Here is a 21,497-nt window from a genome sequence, read left to right as displayed (position 1 = left end):
GACCGCACCTTAATGTTGCAGTGTGTGCTGACTGGTAAAGCGCAGGAAGCATATTCAGCTCTTAGTGTACACGACAGTGCCAGTTATGATAAGGTTAAAACGGCTGTGTTACAAATGTATGAATTGGTCCCTGAGGCTTACCGCCAACGATTTAGAACTTTAAAAAAGGATGATAAACAGACTCATGTTGAGTTTGCGCGACAATTATCTTTACAGTTTAATCGCTGGTGTTCCACCTCTGAAGTTGTGACTCTCCAAGGGCTGTGTGATCTGATTATGTTAGAGCAATTTAAGGACACAATCCCTGATCGTATTGCCACATATATTAACGAACGAAAAGTAAAGAATGTCGCTGAAGCTGCGGTTTTGGCGGATGAGTATGTGTTGACTCACAAAAGTGTCTTTGCAGAGCCCTGTATTCGGAATGAGTGGGGGCGTTCGGATAGATTTGGGCTTCGCTCACCGAGATACTATGGTTCATGGGCAGAGTCCTATTCAACTAGGGTTGAGCCTGACTCCCGTGGTAAAGCTAACTTTGGGCAAGAGTGTCACTACTGTCACGATTCAGGTCATTGGAAAAACGAATGTCCACATCTCAGGTCAAAGGGTGCTTACGCTAAATCTAAGCCTACCGCGTTAGCTGCGCCTGTTCCACATCAGTTCACTCATGACTCATTGCCTCTGACCCAGGAGCATGTGAAAGTCCATATTGATCCAAACTATTTACCTTTCATTATGGAAGGTTTTGTGTCTAGGTTAGGAAGAAAGGACCTAGTGCCAGTGAAGATCCTGAGAGACACAGGTGCCTCTGAATCATTTGTGTTGGAGTCTGTGTTACCCTTTTCTGCTGAGACTGATTCAGGAAATAGTGTTCTAATTAGGGGAATAGGTTTGAACACTCTGTCAGTTCCATTGCATAAACTGATGTTGGATTGTGGGCTGGTGAAGGGTGAAGTTGTTGTGGGGGTGCGTCCTTCGTTGCCTATTGAGGGTATCGACGTTATCCTTGGGAATAACTTGGCTGGTGATCGTGTATGGCCTGTCGAGGTTCCATCTCTAGTTTCCATAAAGCCGTCAGTTGTTGAGATTCCTGATGAGAGTGTACAAAGCTCCCCAGAGATGTTCAGTGCGTGTGCAGTGACGCGTTCTATGAGCCGCGGCGAACTGGTCACTGTGCCGAATAATGAGAATACCACAAAGAAGTATGCCACTGCTTTCCCTGTTATTCCGTTATCTGTTACCCACTCAGATCTAATCAATGCGCAACAGACTGACCCCACATTAGAAGAGTTGCGTGACCAAATTGTGCCTGTGGAACAGTTGGGAGATGTCGCCCATGGCTATTTTCTCCAAGAGGATGTCCTGATGAGAAAGTGGGTGTCTCATGGTAGTTGTTTTCTGGGGGAGGCGATTAGTCAGGTTGTGGTACCAGTAAAGCTTCGTGAGTTGGTGTTGACAACTTCTCACAATGATGTTGCTGGACATATGGGTGTGAGGAAAACATACCATCGCATATTAAGACATTTCTTTTGGCCTAGATTAAAGAGGGATGTCTCTGATTTCATCAAAACTTGTCATACCTGTCAATTAACTGGTAAACCTAATCAAGCTATTAAGCCGGTACCACTGTTTCCTATTCCTGTACTCAGCCAACCTTTTGAGTATCTGATCATTGACTGTGTGGGTCCTTTGCCTCGTTCTAAAAAGGGAGAAATGGCTAAAGAGAAGTTATCATCTTCACAGGAGAGGTTGAAGGGTATATTTGATCGCCGAACTGAGCCTCGTCAGTTTACTCCGGGTGATCAGGTTCTTGCTCTGCTGCCAATTGTTGGTTCTCCTTTTCAAGCCAAGTTTCAAGGTCCATATACAGTGGTGCGTCAGTACACTGAGCAAAATTACCTAGTTGCCACTCCAGAATGGAGGAAAGCACACCAGCTGTGCCATGTAAATTTGTTAAAACCCTATTATGCACGTTCCTCTGAGATTGAACAGTGGGAGTCTACAGAGGATGGTAAACCTGTTATTTTGGCTGATACCGTTGTTTCCTTGGGTTCTTATCATGCTAGATCTGTGCATGAGGAGGAAGATGTGCCTGGTCCTGACGATTGTATATTGCAGGGTAGATTGAAATGAGTAGTCTGTTACGTTGGGAAGTGGCTATGAATTGTTGGGAGTTGTTAAAAAATTAAGGACCTTGTTCTTTCCGTTGGAGTTTGTAGCTGATGTGGTCTCGTGCGCCCTGTTCTTGAATGGTTGTATTGTCTGGTTCTGTCTTTCCTGTCTGTTCCCTCCTGGTCTTGTATTCTTCATTCCTCTTAAAAGTTGCTTCCTATGCATTAAGGTTGCTGAGGTCTGGGGAGTCTTTCCTCTTAAATGTTGCTTCCTATGCACTAAAGTTGCTGAGGTCTGGGGAGTCTTTATTCTTAAATGTTGCTTCCTATGCACTAAGGTTGCTGAGGTCTGGGGAGTCTTCTTTCCTCTTAAATATTGCTTCCCGTGCGCAAAGGTTGCTGAGGTCTGGGGAGGAGGAGGTTGGCTGGGGCAAATTGGAAGTGTGCACGTAACCCCTCATCAATTTGGGACGCAGAGGCTGGTATGTTGTTCCGGGGTCCTTGTTGGTCCCCGGTTTTATGGGGGGGAATGTGACGACCCTCCCACTCTGTCTGCCGTATTCTCTCTTTGTTCTTGTTTCCTTATTAGGATGTCGGTGGGCGGAGTTGGGAGGGTCGTCAGCTACATGGGAGACACCTGGGCCCGGTGTCTCCCAGGATAAATACACCACTTCCCCATTCATGGAGAGACTCTCTCCAGGCAGACACCTTGATAGATTTGTTTGTGTTTCTTGGTGGTTTTTTGGTTGTTTGTTTTAGCATCTTTCAACACCTTGCATTATCACATTCATGCATGCAAAACACTCACACTACTGATTACTGATTACACACACCATTGTATATTATACTTAGTTACTTTAGTTAATAAATATATATTTTGTTACTCCTTTTCTCCACGTTGTCTCCCTTTTGTTACGGGCTTTGAGCCGGTTCGTGACAAAGGTGCAACGCTACTTCTAGGTTTCAGAGCAAGTGACGTAACTGATTGAAACGCTAGTAGCGCGTACCCGCTAACTAGCTCGCCATTTCACATCCGTTACATATAGATTGATTGCTTTTTGGACTCTTCTAAAGCAGGTTAGCGTTTTTCGGCATAAATATTGGTCTGGAACAGGCTCTGCAGAGTGGTCACTAGCTGGCACAGCCACAAAGTCATCAAATCTGCTAACTGCTAACCATAATGCCTAACCCTAACCTTAAATTAAGATCAAAAAGCGAAATGTTTTCATGAATTTGTACAATATAGCTACGTTTCACTTTGCGGTTCAACCATCTAGCGGAAATCGCTCAATTCTGCCTTCAGAGCAAGACTCGTGACAATAACCTAAAATTAAACTACATATTTGCTTCATAGTTACTGTTGCTTGTGGTCCATCAGTCTTGTCTATAACTAAGGCTAAAAATCAGAAAAATGAGGGGGCACCCGGATTTGAACCGGGGACCTCTTGATCTGCAGTCAAATGCTCTACCACTGAGCTATACCCCCTGCGCGTGTAAATGTAGGAATATTTGAACATATATAGCTACTTATTGAACAGCACATAGATGGCTATGCGTATATTGTTAAATTTACGTAGGGTATGCTTTAGTACTAATAGCTACTCGTTCAACAGCACAGAGATGGCTATGCTTAGATTGTAAAACTTACGTAGAGTATTACAACATTGACTTCACTTTGGACTGCTTGTGGTTTTATTTCCTAGATAATTTAAATGTTTTGACTAAAGTCTATCGCCACAGTTTTGATACAAACCAAGTATATTTTTCTAGTAGTAGCTCGACGCTAGCTAGTTGTGGTGATGTGTGTTTTGTCCTACATTTTTATTTTTAATCCCAGCCCTCGTCCCCGCAGGAGGCCGTTTTCCTTTTGATAGGCCACCATTGTAAATAAGAATTTGTTCTTAACTAACTTGTCCAGTTAAATAAAATAAATATAAAGTTTCAGAGCCTACACCGGAAGTAGGCAGTCAGTATTTGTTCATTTGAATGACAAGACAGCAGCCATGGTGAGCATTTTGAGTAGTTTGCTAGCCAGCTTTGTAACAATTTCTTATAACCCAGTATCATATAGCATATTACTCTAGAAAAGCTTTTCATACTGATCCCATTTCGAGAGGTCAAAAACAATGACCCTCTTGACCTGAAATCCAAGCCGATCCTTTTTCACCTTTGATTCCTATCCTTGTGATTGAATACCGACTGGTATTCAAAATCATTACAAATGATTTTACTCTTTACCAACCAAGTCTAGTTAATATCTTACAATCACCTTCATCCTAACTATCTAGATAAGTAGCTAGCTGACGTTAGCTAACCATTTACCGGTATAGTAGCCAGCTAGCTTTGTTTGGTCCATCCATACCAATGATCCATCATACTAGCTAGTTAGCCAGTTTTCTAGGAATTTGCTAGCTAGCTAGTTACCTTGCTAAATGTACTAAGCTAACAAAATGATTGTACATTTAATTGCTATCTAGTTAGTTTTCAGTGTCTTTGATTGTGTACTACACAGGCATCTGTCTTTCCCACACTTTATTACACTGTCATCTTATCCTATGCGCTTGACTTCCTACAAAGGGTGTGTTCGTAAATTCACTCTGGCTATCAACTCCAATTTCAGTGCACTCTCGTCTAAGTGTGCCAGATTGCAGAATAACTTAGGAATTCCTACAAAGTTCCAACCTTGCCCTAGACACACTCAGTGGGAGTGATGAGAGCATCTGGTTTGAGGATGTTCTTAATGGTGAGTATTTGAATACTATAAAATAAAAAAAGTTGCACACTAATCAATTATGCCCCTGATCATTTAATGGGTGTAGCACCCAACGTTTTGGCACACAGTGGCTTCTTCAATCCTGAAGAAAGCACAACACTGCATGCCGAAACGTTGGTTGCTACACCCATTAAATGTTTTGGAGCATAATTAGTATGCAACTTTATTTGTATAGTTTACTGTTTACTAGAGTATTTGAAAACTGCCATCATTCAGCTGTTTTACAAAGGGGTGTGACTAATGTGGTCATATTTATATTTTCTTGCAGATCCAGCTCAATGTGAATTGATGGGAGAGCCACATCTCAGGATGGAGTACAAGTTGGGACTGATGTAAGAGTCTCCCAACTAGTGTTACATTTGTCTGTGGGTTTATTTCTGTATTTTTAATAGTTTTTCTTACATGCCAGATACAATTGCAGTGTGAAATATGAATGTATGAGGATGGACAACATGTTGTTTAATGTAGTTTTTATTATTGGTTTGTGTTACGAAGCAGCACACAGGCGTTTTTAATAGAAAATAAGCAACTCACAAGAGTTGTACCTTCCTATACTGCAGTCCACAGAGAACATTACTCATGTTTATATAGTCAATTCATTTGAGTTCATCTGTTGTAGCAAACTCCATTTGACATTATCTTAACTATTAGGACAACACTGCTTCAACTTAGTAGGGAAGGTAACTAGGACAGTTTAAAGAAAACACTCAGTGGTAGCATTTATTTGATTTACAGCAGTACCAGAGTATTCTGCTTCATCTTTGCACATACAGTATATAACATATGTCTGCACTAAATGTTTTGGTTGCTTATGAGCATTTACTGATATAAAATGGTTGATAAAATACAGGTACAATAGATGTCTTTGTATAGGGTAATGACTAAAGGAGGAAAATAGTTATTAAAAAGCTTTCAGTACAATCTTAAATGTTTACATTGAATGAAAGTCAAAAAATGTCTATGAATAAAACACTTTTTTCCTAACAATGTGCAGAATAAACAGTAAAACTTAAATGGATGCCGATAATATGATGTAGATATGGATCCATGATCCTGTCTGTCGTAAACCTTCAGTCTAGCTTCTCCTCCTGGAAGTAGTCTGCCTCATTGAGATGGTCCTGGAACTTCTCATATTCCTAAGAGAGAGACATGGGAGTGAAACAGCGAGTGATGGTCAGTAAAGAAAATCAGAGAGCATTGCTTTCTATTCTACACATGTGGAGTTTGGGGGAACAAGTAAAGAGGGTTTACTGAAACAGGCATTAGATAACTCTTTCTTGAACTGTTGGTTAAGAGCTTGTAAGTAGGCATTACACGGTAAGGTCTACACTTGTTGTATTCGGCGCATGTGACAAAGTTTGATTTGATGATTCAATGAGGAGTACTGTCATTTTATGGAGAGTAAGTGGGGTATATACCTCTGAGATCCAGCCACTCTCCTCCAGTTTTGTGAACACCCTTTTCACAGTTTCCTTCACCGGCTCCTCCTCAGCATTCTTTTCCTCCTCCATCACTGTCCGGCAGTGTTGAAACAAGTGGTACTTGAAGTGTTTCAGAGCATGATACACCTCTGTTCGGCTGGCACAAACAGAGCCCACACTGAAAGCCTGTAATTTAGGAAAGACATGCAAGGTAAACCCGTTGTGGAAAACCCTCTCAGACAAACTGCAAACCTGACATTTCACAAAAGGTTAAATTGGTGCAAGGATAAGGATACATAATTATTTGATCTGATGTTGATCTGTTGTGATGTACTTTTTGTTAGGGTGGATTTTATGGGATGCCAACATCACGTACTATATACGTTCATCTGGGGACAGCGATGGATAAAACAAAGACTGTTGGTTTCTTCTCAGATGTAGTACCTGTGTGTCACTGGGCATGAGTTGGTCCTCTTGGAGGCTGTTGAGGTCATACAGTTGCCCCGAGAGACTCACACTGAAACTGCACTGTCGCTGGAGCTTGCATGCCTCACAAACACTCCCATGCAATCCTAACTTCATCAGCTGGACCTTGGGGTAACACTCCACCCGCTCCTGTACATGGACACAAAAACACATACCTCAGTTTGCATATATTGTTTTTTCACATAATGTAAAGAATGGAAGTCTTAGCCAAAGTACAAGCATAGATGTATACAGATCAGTGAATATGCAGCCAATGTTGAATGACTTAAGTTCTCTGAAATGTTTCTTCACCTTGTACCGGTCAGTCCAGCGGCTCCTCTGTTTTAGGTTCTCCAGGCGAGGGAGGATCATCCGCTCATCAAAGTGGAACAGCGACGCCATCATCTCCTGAGCATATCGCTTTGTCCGATCACCGCCTGCTCACAGTGATCAACCAATTAGATTCACTACACTTGGATGATACAGTCAATTGGGGATGGTGTTAAAGACCCATTATTGTTAAAAAAAACACTTACCATAAAGAGACTTGAGAAAGGTTTCATCCAGGACGTTGATCATAAGGGCTTTGACGACCACTTGAAAGTGATTGAGCTGAGACCCAGTGATGACTAGCAAAAAGAGGAAAATTAATCATAACACATATAGTAGTGGTGATTTCAGGTGTAAACATTGACCCATGATATAGTGTCAGCTAAGACTCACACTGGCGTGGAAGAGAAACAGCCTTTTCATCTGACGACGACTCCTTGTCCCCTGTCTTTTTCTTATCCTCAACTATGAAGTCCTTCTGACTGTCGCTGTCATCTGCCGCCTCTTCTTCACTACTGCCCACCAATAATTCAGGGGCATCATCATTGTGGTCATCATCCTCATTACCACTAGCATCTTTCGCTTCTTTACCTTTCTCTTCTTCACCCGAATCCTGAATCTTTACAAGCGAACAAAACATTGGTTGTAAAACAATGTTAAACATTTCCTCAGTACCTTATGGACATTTTGTGGGTGTATGTGACATGAATTTGCACAATGGATCAACACTTAAAGATACTGCATGTTATGTTATGTCGTTTACATTATATATGGTGATAAGCTACCTCCAACGTGCCCCTGCGTTTCGGGACGCGGGACTTCATCTTCTTGGATAATGCCAGGAGTTGAGACTGGCGTTGCTTTCGTTTAGCTGCGGTCTCTTTGGCTTCAGCAAATTGTTTGGCATTTTGTGCAGCACTCTGGTCCTCCGAATCAGAATCTTGACTTTGCTGTTTAATGCGTTTTTTGGGAACGACTCTCCGTTTGGGTTTGGTTCCTACGTCGCTGTCAGAGTCGCTGGAGCTGTCAGCGAGGACGCGCTTCCGACGAGGACGGGATCTACCTTCGCTGGAGCTACTACCTTCACTCTGTTCTCCACTGGCAGGTGTACTTTCGCTCCCGCTGTCCGAATTCTGATACTCACTCTCTGAGTCTGAGGCGCTGATGCTGGTCGTGCTCGCGCATGACTCCTCGTCACTGTCATCAAGGATAGACGACGGCAGACCGATTTGAGCCCTTTTCTTCTTTGCTTCAGCTTTATTTTTTCGCATCGTCGCGAACACTTGACGCTTGTACAGGCTTTCCATAGTTGCTTACACAGTGCTGCTAAGTTAACAGACCAAATAAAAGTTAAATAAGGTTACCAACCCTGGCTCCCTGGCTGGCTGACGTTAGCAATTAGCTAGCTAATGTGAGATGCAGAACATGCTCATTTGTGTAAAATGTCGCCTACAAAACATTATCTATGCGAGCAACCATATGTAAACAACGTTACTCTAAATTGATACCAAGCTTTAATCTCGGTGAACCTTAAAAAAATGAAACATCCAATTGTATCTCGTGTGCACGTTTTGTTTTGTTTTTGTAGATGTTGTCTGTGCTTCTTCCCACTTCCGCTCTCCACTCAAAAAAGGGCTACTAAAATCATAGCGCCGCACCTGGGCATTCTAGAGAGAAACGACTAGGGTTTCCCTTACTGGCAGAAATACTACTTGTGTCAATTAAATTAGTGATTTGTATTAATCATAGGCATAGCTAATGTGAATCATGCAAATAAGGTCATTAAAACCTTATTCATTTATTCATGCTTCAATTCAGAAATAAATTAGTAAATTATAAAACATCTTTAAAATATCTTATTTTATTCAGGAAAAATGGTAACTGTTCTTCAAAAATAAGATAATTGGAGAACAGAATTCTGTGCAAGAATCAAACAATGTAACACATGTCAGCAATTAGAAGTCTATTTTACATTTAATAATCAGCTAAAAATCATTTTAAGCATTTATTAATTTCATGACCAGATGAGAATGGCACCATCTGACCCAGCTGATAATAAGTACTCCCCCTTGTGATCAAAGACTACACTCTGGACAGCATCATCATGGCCCAATAAACTGGACACCTGAGTAGATGCCAGCTCCACCAGCTTAACTGAGCCATCATTACTGGCGATAGCCAGTGTTCGGCCTGACGGGCTAAAGGCCATTTGGTTGCTGGGATGTGGCCCAGTGTCCATGGTTATCATGGCTGCTACTTTCCTCACATCCCATAGTTTGACCACTCCGTATGAATCACAGGAGGCAACAGTGTTGCCCAGTGCATTAAAGGTGGCATGGTTGCAGGAGTGCTGGTGGCCATAGAAGGTCTGTGCACACAGGCCAATCCTGGCGTCCCACAAAGACAGGGTTTTATCAGCTGAACACGTAAGAAGAGTGTTGGAAAAGGGCAGGAAAGTAACACTGTTGACCGAGTCAACGTGGCCACGCAGCGTGCTACGACAGCGCTCGCTCTGCAGGTCCCACACCTTTGTAGTGTTGTCCATTGAGCAGGAGGCCACAAAGTCCCCACATGAGTGGAAGGAGCAGCCCCAAGTGGCATGGGTGTGACCATCCAGAGTCAGGATGCAGCGGCCTTGGGAGAAATCCCAGATCTTTACTGTTGTGTCTCCACTGGTGGTGGCCAGGCTACCACCATTTGGGTGAAAACTGCAGCCAGAGAGCCAATCACTATGACCCTCTCCAGTCATGATCATGTCCCCCATGGGCATACCCCACAACCTCCAGAGCTGATCGTCACTGGAGGAGGCTACAATAAACTTGCGGGGGTGCAGGGCGAGACAGCTTATTGGCAGGGTATGGGCCTTCAGTGAGTTGGTGAAGCGGAATCCAGATGCTTTGGAGCAGTGTGAGGCCAGGGCTTTAATTTGGCCTAAGTAGGGGTTCACACGGCTGCTGACAGGAAACTCTGAGTCTTTCGGGTGTTTCTGAGCTGTGTTTTTAGTTGGGTCTTTGTCTTGGTCATAGAGGGCAATTCCATCATTCTGTAGCTGGACTCCTTTCCCAGACTTACTCTGATATTTCTCCTGTTGTGGGGGCAGACCTGTGTCTCTGTTGGCTGAGCGGATTGTAGATGAGGAATGTACATTACACAGGGTGGCTTCCAGGCTGTTGGCCTGGCCACATGCTCTGTCCCTCTCTAAACTGATGAGCATCTTCTGTTTCAGCGCCACTTGGTACTTATCACTCAACTGCTTCAGTGCAGGCTCATATGACCCATAGTGCTTCTTCAGTCGTTTGATGTCTTCAACAAGCCTGTTCTTTTCTTGGACAACACGCTTATGCTGCAGACGATGGAAATCCCTCTCTTTCTGAAGCTTGACCAGTGTTTCGCTAGCTTTGGAAGCTGCCTGCCTGTAGCTGTCCCGCTCTCTCTGTACATTCTTCAGCTCGTTGTCTAGAAGTTGGTTGTGTGTATACGCGTCAGGCACAAACTCCACTAGCTCGGTTTTCAACAACCCCCTCTGCTCCATTTCGTACCACTCTGCTTGGAAACAATCCAAAGTTCTGCTCATGCCCATTTTGACAAGGAAGTTGCGGAGAAAGTCGTCCACCACTTCTGGAATGTGGGAGACGGGTTGCTTAGCTGAGCTGAGCCTCTGTAACACTGACCCCGTTCCATCTGAAGCATCGCGCAATGCTCTTACCGCGGCCTCCAAATCCTCATCATCCCCCTCTGCCATGCTCCTTTCTTCATCGGCCAGAACTTCCTCATATTGATAATCGTCGTCTGAGTCATCTGGTATCAACACCTTTTCGAGGTAATATGGCCCATCGACGGATTCTTGCGCTGTTTCATTTTTCGCAGCCATTCTACCAACAACCGCTTTCTTGGTTTGTTTACCCGTCTCCATGGTCACACATTCTCGAACGCTGAGAGTTTAAACATCCTGTTTGCCAAGTGTCTATGGAAATTGATAAGCCATTCAACCCTACAGGCCAGAGAAATGTGAGTGATTTTCAATCTAAAAAAAATTTAAATCTATTTTTTCCCCCAATCCTTTATTCCTCAACTACAACAATTACGCAGGAGTGCGTAAAATAGACAGAAACACACAATATCTAATGCTATTGCCATTGATTTGAATGCATTCAATGTGATAAAAAAAAGGTAATTATATAGCTAGGCCTACCTGTGTACTTCATGCCAAATTGCCAATAAAGAGAGCGAGAAATAGAAAGGGAGCGAACGAGAAAGAAAACGAAAACTGCGTTCGTTTCCTAACCTGCAATGGCAAAACAATTACAGCAGGTGGCATATTCAATTCACGGTTGACGTTATAGCACTACTCAATGACACACACCTTAGCACTGATCGCTACACATTAAAACGTCAGTCCCCCTATATAACCTGTCCTATAATAACCTATATCCTACCTATAGGTTATTGTTCTTCCTTACCTAGGTCTATAACACAATTTTATCCATATGTCAAAGTGTCTGATCTAAACGTGCGTAAGAATTTAAATGATAAGGGTTTTAATAGCCTAACATCGAAACGTATGGCAACAGCTCTTTAAAAAAGTAAGCTGTGATCTGGCTGGTTCTTGAAATTGAACTTGACTGACAATCGGGGGCTATTATGCTTATTTTTTCAGCTGGCAACCAATAGGAAGGCTAGAACACGTGGATGCGACAGATTTGGGACTGTGACAAGTAAAGTAGCCTTCAGATGTCAGTGTAGACGGGGGATGAGAGAGGGGAGGCAGCGCGGTTGACGAACATACTTTTACGCAGTCAAGCTCAGTCCGGACAAGAGGCTCACCTGTGCGGCGAAAAACATGAGCCATCCAAGTGAGAAAGATGCCTCTGACACAACCGAGAGTAAACCTAAATCCCCCATGCTCTCGTACTGCATCGAAAGCATACTCGGCCGGAGAAGTCCTCTCAAAGTCAGACTCACAGGAATGCAAAGTTTACCAGTGCTGGCTGGGAGAGTGGAGCATAATGCGTCTTTGGAAGGTAATATGTTGTTGGTTGACTTTCTCTGTAACACCTTGCACCCTACTCTGGGCGCAATATGCAATTAAATAATACATGTCCAAATGTAAACATGTCCAAATGTATATTGCATTTGCAGCTAATGGTTAAGATATAGCCCGTGCTTGACTTGGACTGAAATAGGTTCCGGTACTCATTTTGGGTGCCGGTAATGTTTATACAGTATTTAGGTGCAGGAGCTCCACGATACGTTTGAGCTAATAGTCTAAAAGAGGAACAGGAGCTCAAGCAGTAAAACCGGAGGTGCCGGTAGGCCTACTCAGCTCCCGCCCATGTCAAGCACTGGATATAGCGTTCAAAACGCATACGAACAAAACAACATGAGACACAAAAAAAATAGGTTTGAGTTTTAAGATTAAAATTTGTGCAGCCTGCCCTTTGCATTTAACTTAAATTTCATTAGACCCGCCTATGGGTTTTTAGAGAAGACTAGCCTATACAGGGCTATATAATAGTCTTATTAAACATATTGCATATTACGCTGTTGATTATTTATAAGTTCCTTAAAATAAACGGTCTGCCTTCACAGCCTCTCAGACAGATGCCGACATACACCTGCCCACCAAGTTGCGGCGTCTATATGGCCCAGCGGGGAAGTTCATGGACTCCAGTCGCGGAATTCGCGAGCATGAGGAGCAAAAAGACAGGGAGAGTCCTCTAGACAAAGCCCACGAAATTCTGAAAATCACTCAGGCGCCACAAGTTAACATCAGCCGCAGTAAATCATACAGGGAGAACGCGCCCCACAGTCCGACCGAGGAAGTACAGAACCTCGGGCGAGGGAAAGAGGGGCAGGGTGAACTTGGCGCCCCAAAGTTCGAGGACACTGGCAAGGAGCGCATCTGCGAAGACGTAGAAACGTCCCCAAAGAACGGGGAGAGTTTGCACATCGATGGAGATGTAAAAGATAGCGAGGACAACGTGTGCCTTTCAGCTGGCAGTGACTCAGAGGAGGGGATGCTAAAGCGAAAACAGAGGAGATACAGGACTACGTTTACAAGTTATCAACTTGAGGAGCTGGAGAGAGCTTTCCAGAAGACGCACTACCCGGATGTGTTCACGAGGTAGAATTCTCATGTGCCAGCGCTTTTTTAAATCAGTTATTTTAACACTATCAAAATGTTAATCTGTTGCATATATGGCTAGGCCTATGGTTATGAAAATAAAATAAAAATTGAGCTTTCAGTTTGTGATAACCCAAATTGGGAGTCTAGATATGATTCGAAAGTTAGCCTTTTTTAATGGTAAATCCTTGCATTGAGGGGATCAACATATAAATGAACATTGTTTGGCTAAGAAATGTAAGAATATCAAACATTTATTATCATTAATAGTAATATCAGAACAGTAATATTATTTATTAAATTGTTATGAATTATTATATAACAGTCATATTACGCACTATTAGCCTACTTTTTTATTAATAATAATAATAATAATAATAATAATACGTGTTGTACACTATAATTCACACATAACAAAACGAAATATTAAAAGATGTGTGCGTGCGAGGAATAGAATACCAATTAAATATTATAGAGTAGGCTATTATATTGCTTTAAATATTATATTCCTTTAAACCCGTTGTAATGATGATCTGACAGTGACACACTAATTTTCATTATTATTAATTATAATTGTGAAATATTGTGATTTTTTTACTCATGATAATTGTGGTTGCAAATTTTTTTTAGCCTAAAATATTGTTCGAATGTGTTTAAATTATTGAGAGGTCAATTGAAGTTGGCTGCTGCAGATAGAAAGGTTTGTTAAATGGTGGAGCTATTTGTTTGCATAATTGCAACATATTTGTGAGACAGGATATCTATTGATTCAAACAGCAGAATTTTGAAGTTTGATAGCTATTAATTGTCATTGTTTATTTTCATTATAAGAAGCCTACACAGAAAGTAGGCTAATCCAACAATATTTCATATTTTATATAATGTAATTTCTATTGTATCTTTGGGCTTGTATTATTGTCATCATTGGATTTGTATGTTTAAAGCGATGATACTGAATATTATTTGCCATTTTTTCTTCTTTCAATTTAGGGAGGAGTTAGCGATGCAGTTGAATCTCACCGAGGCGCGTGTGCAAGTGAGTCTAAATTATTATTAGTTCATATTTTACATCATTATGACCATATTTATTTTCGATAACATTCAAGAACATTATATGATATTCTATAATAATGTGCATTATAATACAAGTGTAAAGTCTATGATATACCTAATTGCATATTATTGGTATTATTATTATTACGTTAAGTAATACAGTTCACTTTAGACAGTGAGAGGGAAAATTATTTAAAAAACACACCAGAAAACGGAATTTGCTTCAGGACGTTCATGACTTTATCGTGCACTTAATATCAGTTCAAACAGCCAGTATTGACGTAAGTGCCATCCTCGCATAGCGGTGGCGGGTAATGCTGTTTGATTTCCCATCTTCTTATTGTAATAGTCCTGCATTGATATGATGATGTCTCGCACTTCAAGTCAGATAGACGCCGTTATAGATGCTAGCTACCCTACCATCCTCCTTTTAGGACATTGCTTACATTTTGAAACTCGAGTCTCAACCTTAGATACCAGACTAAGCATTCAACCCCCAGATGTCACTCGCTTCAGCTGTAGATTAGCAAATCATATTTTGGAGAGGTGATAAAACCTTGTAAATTCCGTATGTTTCGTTTTATAACCAGTGTATAACCAGTCTGTATGGATGGGGAATCCTCCCTCTCTGTTCTCTTCACTGTCGACAATAATTGTTCTACTTTCAATTTTAACAAAACATGCTTTATTATCATGTCCAAATTACAATTTCAATAAGTAACACATACTAAATAGATAATACTAAGTATGTTACCAAACATTTTGAAATACTAACCATAACCACATAACTCTAACCCCAACGCTAGGCCTAATTGTTTTTCTTCTCCTCCCTCTATCTAAGGTGTGGTTCCAGAACCGTAGAGCTAAGTGGCGGAAACGAGAGAAATCTGGGGTTCAGACTCACCCCCAGGGCCACCCCATCTCTGAACCCCTGGGTGCAGCACACCACCTAAGTCACTACCTGGAGGGAAGTCCTTTTTCGCCCCACTCTCACCCCTCCCTGGACTGTCCCTGGACAGCTGCTACCACCTCATTCCAGGGTCTAACCCACCCCCTCACCAGCTCTTCCTCCCCCCTGGGATTTGGCCCCTTCCTGGGAGCAGCCATGTTTAGACACCCCACCTTTATTAGCCCCTCCTTTGGAAGGTGAGCACCATCAGCACCTCTATTAGTAAGGCTTCATCTGATTGAAGTGGTTACTTTGGACTATATGTATAATTAATTATTTCTCACTTCTCTCCTTCCCTGACATCTTCTGTATCTATCTCTTCCAACCTTCCCTATCGCTCTTCTTCCATTGACAGACTCTTCTCCAGCATGGGTCCCCTGACACTCTTACGCCAGCCCATACCTGCAGTACAGGCCCCAGTCCAGCCCCCAACGGCCTTGTCAGAGGCCTCCCCCTCCTCGCCTGTGGACCGCCGGGCCTCCAGTATCGCAGCACTGCGCCTCAAAGCCAAAGAGCACTCAGCTCAGCTGACACAACTCAACATCCTACCTTCCAGCACCACTGGGAAGGAGGTGTGTTGAGAGACAATAAACCCCCTCCAATTCCCTCTACATGGAGCAGGAGTCATGACCAAAGGAATAGCAGCTTTGAAGTGGTAGGCTATAGCACAACAAAGCCTCATCTTTCCGAGTTAGTTGTCCCAATGTTCTGTTACTCCAGACTGTCCACAACATGCTTTCCTCATAAACTGAGGAAGAGAGAAGAAATACAAATAGTGAACTCCCTGCCCTTTGACCCTCAGGAATGACCCATTAGCAGCCTCGCACAGGGTGCTACAGACCACCAAAGGAACAGCTCTAGGCCCTGGAGAGGTTTAAAAGGAGAGCAATGCTGTAGATCATATCAGCGTAATGTATATTTAATGTATTGATGATATGGTGTTTGTTGATAGATAGATTTTCGCAGTCTAATTAAATTACTTGGGTATTCAAGTTATTATTTATGATCAATCATGTATGAGCCAGAAGCAAGTTTTCAGGAGGAACATTTTACATATATATATATATATATATATATATAAAATTAAGTTTTCTTTCCTGGTTTCAGATGAATCAGTTGACAAAAAACTGTCAAATTGAAAACTTTGCACCTTTGCTTGCTTTTAACTGTGTTGCAATGAAATGAAAAATGCTAAATGAAATCATTCTGAGGACAGAATTGAGATGTGTATTCAACAGCATGAAACAGTATTAACAAGCATGCAAAAGAGAAACAGATGTGTCTCCAAAAATACTCTTTCCCAGTATGGATTGATGTAGCCTAGTTTATAGTCCCACTGATGGATCTCAAGAGCTGGATTCAACTCTTAAACAGGGACAAAGGTGTAGATTAAGGGATTTATATGGTCATATTTATTTTGCAACAAAACGTAGACCGGCATTAAAAGACATAAAAAAATACAGAATTTATTTTCATATGTGGTGCCGAAGCCTACCAACTCATTAGATTTAGTTTTTCCTCTTGATCTCACGTCTTAATTCGGGAGCCCTACCATTGGCTATTAACTCGATAGCAGTTACCGCGCCTTTTTTAAATATATATTTTTTAACCTTTATTTAACTCTTCTGCTCAATTTGACCCCGTCCATGCTGCTGAACCAAATCGCGTGAAATTACCTCTCGGATTAATTTCTCTTTTTATTGAAAATCCCTCGCGTCTTTTATTTACTAATCTCGTCTAATTTAAACGACACGATAAAGCGATTTTTAGATAAAAGGGTCACTGGAATTAGCTTTATTTTCGTTTTCACCAGCTGGATTCCCTTTAGTATAGGGGCATTGTTACAAGGGCTAACTCTTTCCCAACTATCTTTCCAAGTGTTTTCCAAGCGTTTACATCTATGTGTATGTGTGCGCGCATTTTTAGCCATTCCTTCCCCCTTTTCAAATAGCATGGCGTAAAAGTTAACCCAAAGAAACAGTTCGAAAAGTATTTTAAAATGTAACATTGTTTTCATGATACCGCATTTCGTCGGCATCTCAAGAACGCATCTTTAAAAATGGACAATAACCCGATTAGTGAAGCCTGTTCCAGGATGAATAAACCTTAAAAATCGACGGGAGATAACGTTGAATGACTGATCGATTTTGAAAAGCAAAGAATGGCTGAAGTATGGCACTCATTGTGCGACTTGCGTTAATTCCCTTGCAGCTCATTCTCCTTCATCCAATTAGAAGACTTTATTTATTAAGCGGTTTGTCATCTCATAGCTTTCCATTCAGAGCAACAAGGAAATCACGTTGTTAAAAGGCTGGGGGTTCCATTATTCCCTGAGGCAGGCTACTTACATATTCGACAATGTCATGAATAATGGCGAGAGAATAATAGTCCAGGATAGGCCTACACCAATCCCCCTTCAAAGGACTATCAGCAACACAGTAAATTGAATTTCATTGAGTAGCCTAATCCAGGCATTACAAGGAAACCCAGAGGCAAGAAGAAAATAAGGAACAGCCAAACACCTGTCATATTGTGATGGGTGGTTGAGAGGCTTTGGCTAATAAGCTCCAAAGAGGGAAACAGGCCATGCTGAAACACTCCTCTGAATGCCAAGATGTTTTTGAACACATTTGACCACACACAAGTTGTTTAATCAGACTAAAGAACAACAGCACATGCAGGCAATGAAACAATAAAGGCCAACAAGTTATAATTTGGATAAACAGAAGCAAAAAATTAGTAGCCACCAATTTTAAGTTGTCACTGTGCAACGCCTCAAATGCCAGGCATTTTGTTGGATCACAAATTAGTCTATCAATAAGATAAAAATAAACTCACTGAGAGAGAGAGTGAGTGAGTTTACCCACTCTGTAGATGGCATATTGACTTTTCCCTCCAGGTTGGAGAAAGGGGACTATTTACTTCACCTCACAGCTGTAGGGTAGTTACAACCAAACTTTGACTTACTGCCATGTGGGCAGAGAAGGAGGAGAGAGGGAGAGAAAGGAAGAGGAAGGTGGACATTGGGGAGCTGGCTCAGAGATAGAGAGAAGTGTACAAAATATCATAACAAATTATATTCTATTATAGAAAAACATTTTCATTTTCAATAAACTTTCAAATGGCAAACTTTGCACCTTTCCTTGCTTTTAACTGTGTAGCAATGAAATGAATAATGAAATCATTCTGAGGACATAATTGAGAGGTGTATTCAACAGCATGAACCGTACAGAGAGCACGTGAGAGAGAGAAAAAGTTTACCCACTCTGTAGATGGGTTATTGACTTATACAAATATATATCAGAACAAACTAGAACTCTATTATTGAATAAACATTTTCCGAAATTTGTATTTAGAAATAATTAAAAACCTTCCCATTTACGTATTCTGAAGGTACAAATTTGATGATATCAACAAACAGAGGGGGAAATGAGGTGAATCTAAGGAAAGAGGAAAATATGTAAAGAGGAAAAGACATTTGGAAAGACGGAAGAATAATTGAATAGGGATAAGCATGAATTTAAAACATAATAATCAGTTTAGAAATTAGTTTATATTAAAAATATATACTTTAAAAAAATAATTTCAAGCGCCTTATAACGCCCATACCTTGGTGACAGGGCTTGTGACAATGGCCATCACACAGCCAGGCCTCATTCCAAGCATTGGACAAATACTGCTCAACTGGCACAGATTGAGAGTCATGGGTGAAACTCTGAGAGATGAGCACACGATGATAACACAAAACAACCCAATACAAGAGAAAGTAAAGAGAAAACAGGGAAGATAAAGAGGAGGATTAAAGGTAATCAAAACAAAAGCAATCATGCCATCAATTGTTCAAGATTAGATTTTTTATCTTTCCGATTTGTATTTGAACAATCTGAGGAGTGGAGAGGTAGATAGATCATTCTAAAGCGATGGAGACTGTATGAGGCATCTTTTTCCCTTGAACACATTCACCTGAAAGCACCACTGGGGCACAGCAGGAGCACAGCAGGAGCCATATCACAAGTCAAATGGCATGCCTTACAGCATGAATAAGAAAGATGGAGAGGAGAGAGAAAGGCTTTTGAAAATGAGAGCTAAAATTACTTAGCCAAGAAAGGAGAGTAGAAAATAGCAAAACAGAAAGATAGAGAGAGAGATGAGGAAAGAGAGCGATAGAGAGAGAGAGATGACGAAAGAGAGCGAGAGAGAGAGATGCTGTGATAATCTCTTCTACAGGCTGCACAGCCAGTCACAAAGTGTGTCAGCTTCAGTGAGTGCTAACAAGGTGTAAATACAATAACAAGCATGTAATTAAGTGAGCATGATGAAGCTAATGGAGATAACACATTCCATTTGAGCTGCTTATGAATATTCTATTAGATGTTATTAGGCAGCTGGAATAGCTGTTAATTTAATCATCACTCCGAGCAGAGAAAAGTTCTTTGTGCGATTGTAATTGCAGAGAATTAATAATTGGTTTGACAATTGTGCCAGTGGATTCACAATGGTGCAGGGCTCAGGGGGTGGGCTGAGTGAGTCCCAGCAAGACATGGAGCCTGAGAGAAAATGAGCAGAGCAGATTAAGGACCATTTTAGGTTATCAATGTGGTAAATGACATGTAAATATGCATGTAATCGCACAGACCACATGATAAGACATTAGTATGAGGAGTTACAGATACAGGGCATGAGAGAGCGCAGTAGCCGGAGGGGGAATGAAAAGTTGTTCACAAGAGAATACAATCAAAGTCGACAGAGAATCTGTTGATATTAGATATTCAATCGTCTGCGTTTTTTACGTTTCACCGAATAGCTCACACTGTGTTTTAAATTGCCTCCACATTTAACTTGGTAGACACCAATCAGGCAGAGAGGATTGTGGTCTACATGTAGATTAGCTGTGAACGCCATCCCCCCTGAATCTCCATCCTCTCCTCCTTCTGACATTTCTCTCTTCATTTCTCTCTTCATCCCTCTCTTCATCCCTCTCTCTTCGCTGTTGCCTGTCCTATTCAGAAATCAGAGCTTATTCCTGAGCTATTGAATTTAAAGAGGAAAAGGGAACAAATGTGCCTGAATGATTAAGGGGAAAATGGGTTTAAAAGGTTGCCATGCATTGCGGGTGAGAGAACACATCTGTGTGGTATCTATGCTTTTGCAGGTCTGTTCTCAGATGACCAGCAGCCAAATCTGTTAGGAACTAAATGACAGAGGTCTGATCAGTGAACCACAGAACAGAGGCCAATCATTAGGTTCTCTGGTCTCATCTCAACAGCATTGGCAGAGATATTCATAGGGAAGAATAAATTAAATGTCCAATTGGGTCACCTTTCATGTTGGAACAAATTGTGCATTCCATTTTGAGTGTAGGAATGCACATGTAGTTATCATTACTTTTAGCCTAGCTGCTTAAAGTGTTGGGTGCTATATGACTAGAAGGTATTACAATAAGGTATTGCATACTTTCAGCTATGTGGAAATGTATGAGTGAATCAGTACAACGTCTAATTGAAGGGTGGGAAACGCCATGGAGTTTAACATGCAAATGCATTTTCTAAATCAGTAGAGGTGTGTGTTTATTCGTCTTGATGTGTGTATGTCTGTGTGTGTGTGTTTTCTCAGAATTATACGTGTGAACTGTTGCGTGCTGCTGAACGGTGGCCCTTGAATCAGGGGGAATACAAATAAATTGATGAATAAATATATACAGCTAACCTTGAATGCCTAAGTGGTGTCTGAAGAACAGAGGACGGAGAAAGAATCATGTTAGCCTCTCCCCCGGAGTCCGGCCTAGACAGATGAGCGTTCATCTATTGATTACACATCTAACCAGCCTCCCTGCCTTTCGCTACAAACTCCCAAAGTGTTCACTAACATTTAAACAAATCCATTCTAAGAGGGTCCCCTTTTTCAATCAAGTGACATCAATCATGGCAACGTGTGATGATAACGATCCCTTAGGCCTCTCAGTGCTCCGGCCCCAGATGAAAATACCAGGCCTGAAGCTCGTCTTGAGCGTTCCAAACGAGGCCTAGCTGGCCAGTTCAAACACATGCTCCATGTCCCATTATTTATGAAGGGCTATCCTTTTGCCCTCTCGTCAATTACTCTCCCTATCATTTCCCAGAGTCTGAAGACTGTTTTCAATCAACACGGGCCGTCCAGGCAGTGTGATGGCGCCCTCTTTCCCGCTGTCTCCTTATCCTGCTCCTAGGACAGTGATTGGTCCAATTTGCATTGTGGATGCGTTCTGATTGCGACCACTGTAAAGTGAGGGCTG

The 21,497-nt window shown here is 41.7% G+C and overlaps 2 protein-coding genes, 1 non-coding gene and 1 pseudogene across 3 annotated transcripts; 1 reads left to right on the top strand and 3 right to left on the bottom strand.

Moving 5' to 3' along the window:
- Positions 1-3,525: 3,525 nt before the first annotated feature.
- On the bottom strand, positions 3,526-3,597 carry trnac-gca. Its single transcript has one exon. It is a non-coding gene; the product is annotated as a tRNA-Cys (tRNA).
- Positions 3,598-5,337: 1,740 nt separating this feature from the next.
- Positions 5,338-8,720, bottom strand: LOC120021456 (coiled-coil domain-containing protein 82-like). The gene is made up of 7 exons (XM_038965231.1): positions 7,886-8,720; positions 7,494-7,719; positions 7,307-7,399; positions 7,083-7,207; positions 6,750-6,920; positions 6,303-6,491; positions 5,338-6,020 (listed from the first exon to the last, which is right to left on the bottom strand). The coding sequence occupies exons 1-7, from the start codon at positions 8,405-8,407 to the stop codon at positions 5,955-5,957; spliced, it is 1,392 nt and encodes a 463-aa protein (XP_038821159.1). The 5' UTR covers positions 8,408-8,720; the 3' UTR covers positions 5,338-5,954.
- A 394-nt stretch (positions 8,721-9,114) lies between these two features.
- Positions 9,115-10,971, bottom strand: LOC120021095 (sperm-associated antigen 16 protein). The gene has a single exon (XM_038964737.1). It carries the CDS (start codon positions 10,969-10,971, stop codon positions 9,115-9,117), a length of 1,857 nt encoding a protein of 618 aa, XP_038820665.1.
- A 969-nt stretch (positions 10,972-11,940) lies between these two features.
- LOC120020903 lies at positions 11,941-16,226 on the top strand (annotated as a pseudogene).
- Positions 16,227-21,497: the final 5,271 nt, after the last annotated feature.

Source organism: Salvelinus namaycush, chromosome 26 (genome assembly GCF_016432855.1).
Source record: "Salvelinus namaycush isolate Seneca chromosome 26, SaNama_1.0, whole genome shotgun sequence".
Taxonomy (NCBI): domain Eukaryota; kingdom Metazoa; phylum Chordata; class Actinopteri; order Salmoniformes; family Salmonidae; genus Salvelinus; species Salvelinus namaycush.
The sequence above is the reverse complement of the archived record's forward strand: the minus strand, read 5'-3'. Positions and strand labels throughout refer to the sequence as shown.

Coding starts and splice junctions, on each gene's coding strand:
- LOC120021456 (XM_038965231.1), bottom strand. CDS start 8,407: ATGGAAAGCCTGTACAAGCGTCAAGTGTTCGCGACGATGCGAAAAAAT. Junction 7,720..7,885: donor AACGCAGGGGCACGTTGGAG/GTAGCTTATCAC, acceptor TCGCTTGTAAAG/ATTCAGGATTCGGGTGAAGA. Junction 6,492..6,749: donor TCATGCCCAGTGACACACAG/GTACTACATCTG, acceptor CCTAAATTACAG/GCTTTCAGTGTGGGCTCTGT.
- LOC120021095 (XM_038964737.1), bottom strand. CDS start 10,971: ATGGCTGCGAAAAATGAAACAGCGCAAGAATCCGTCGATGGGCCATAT.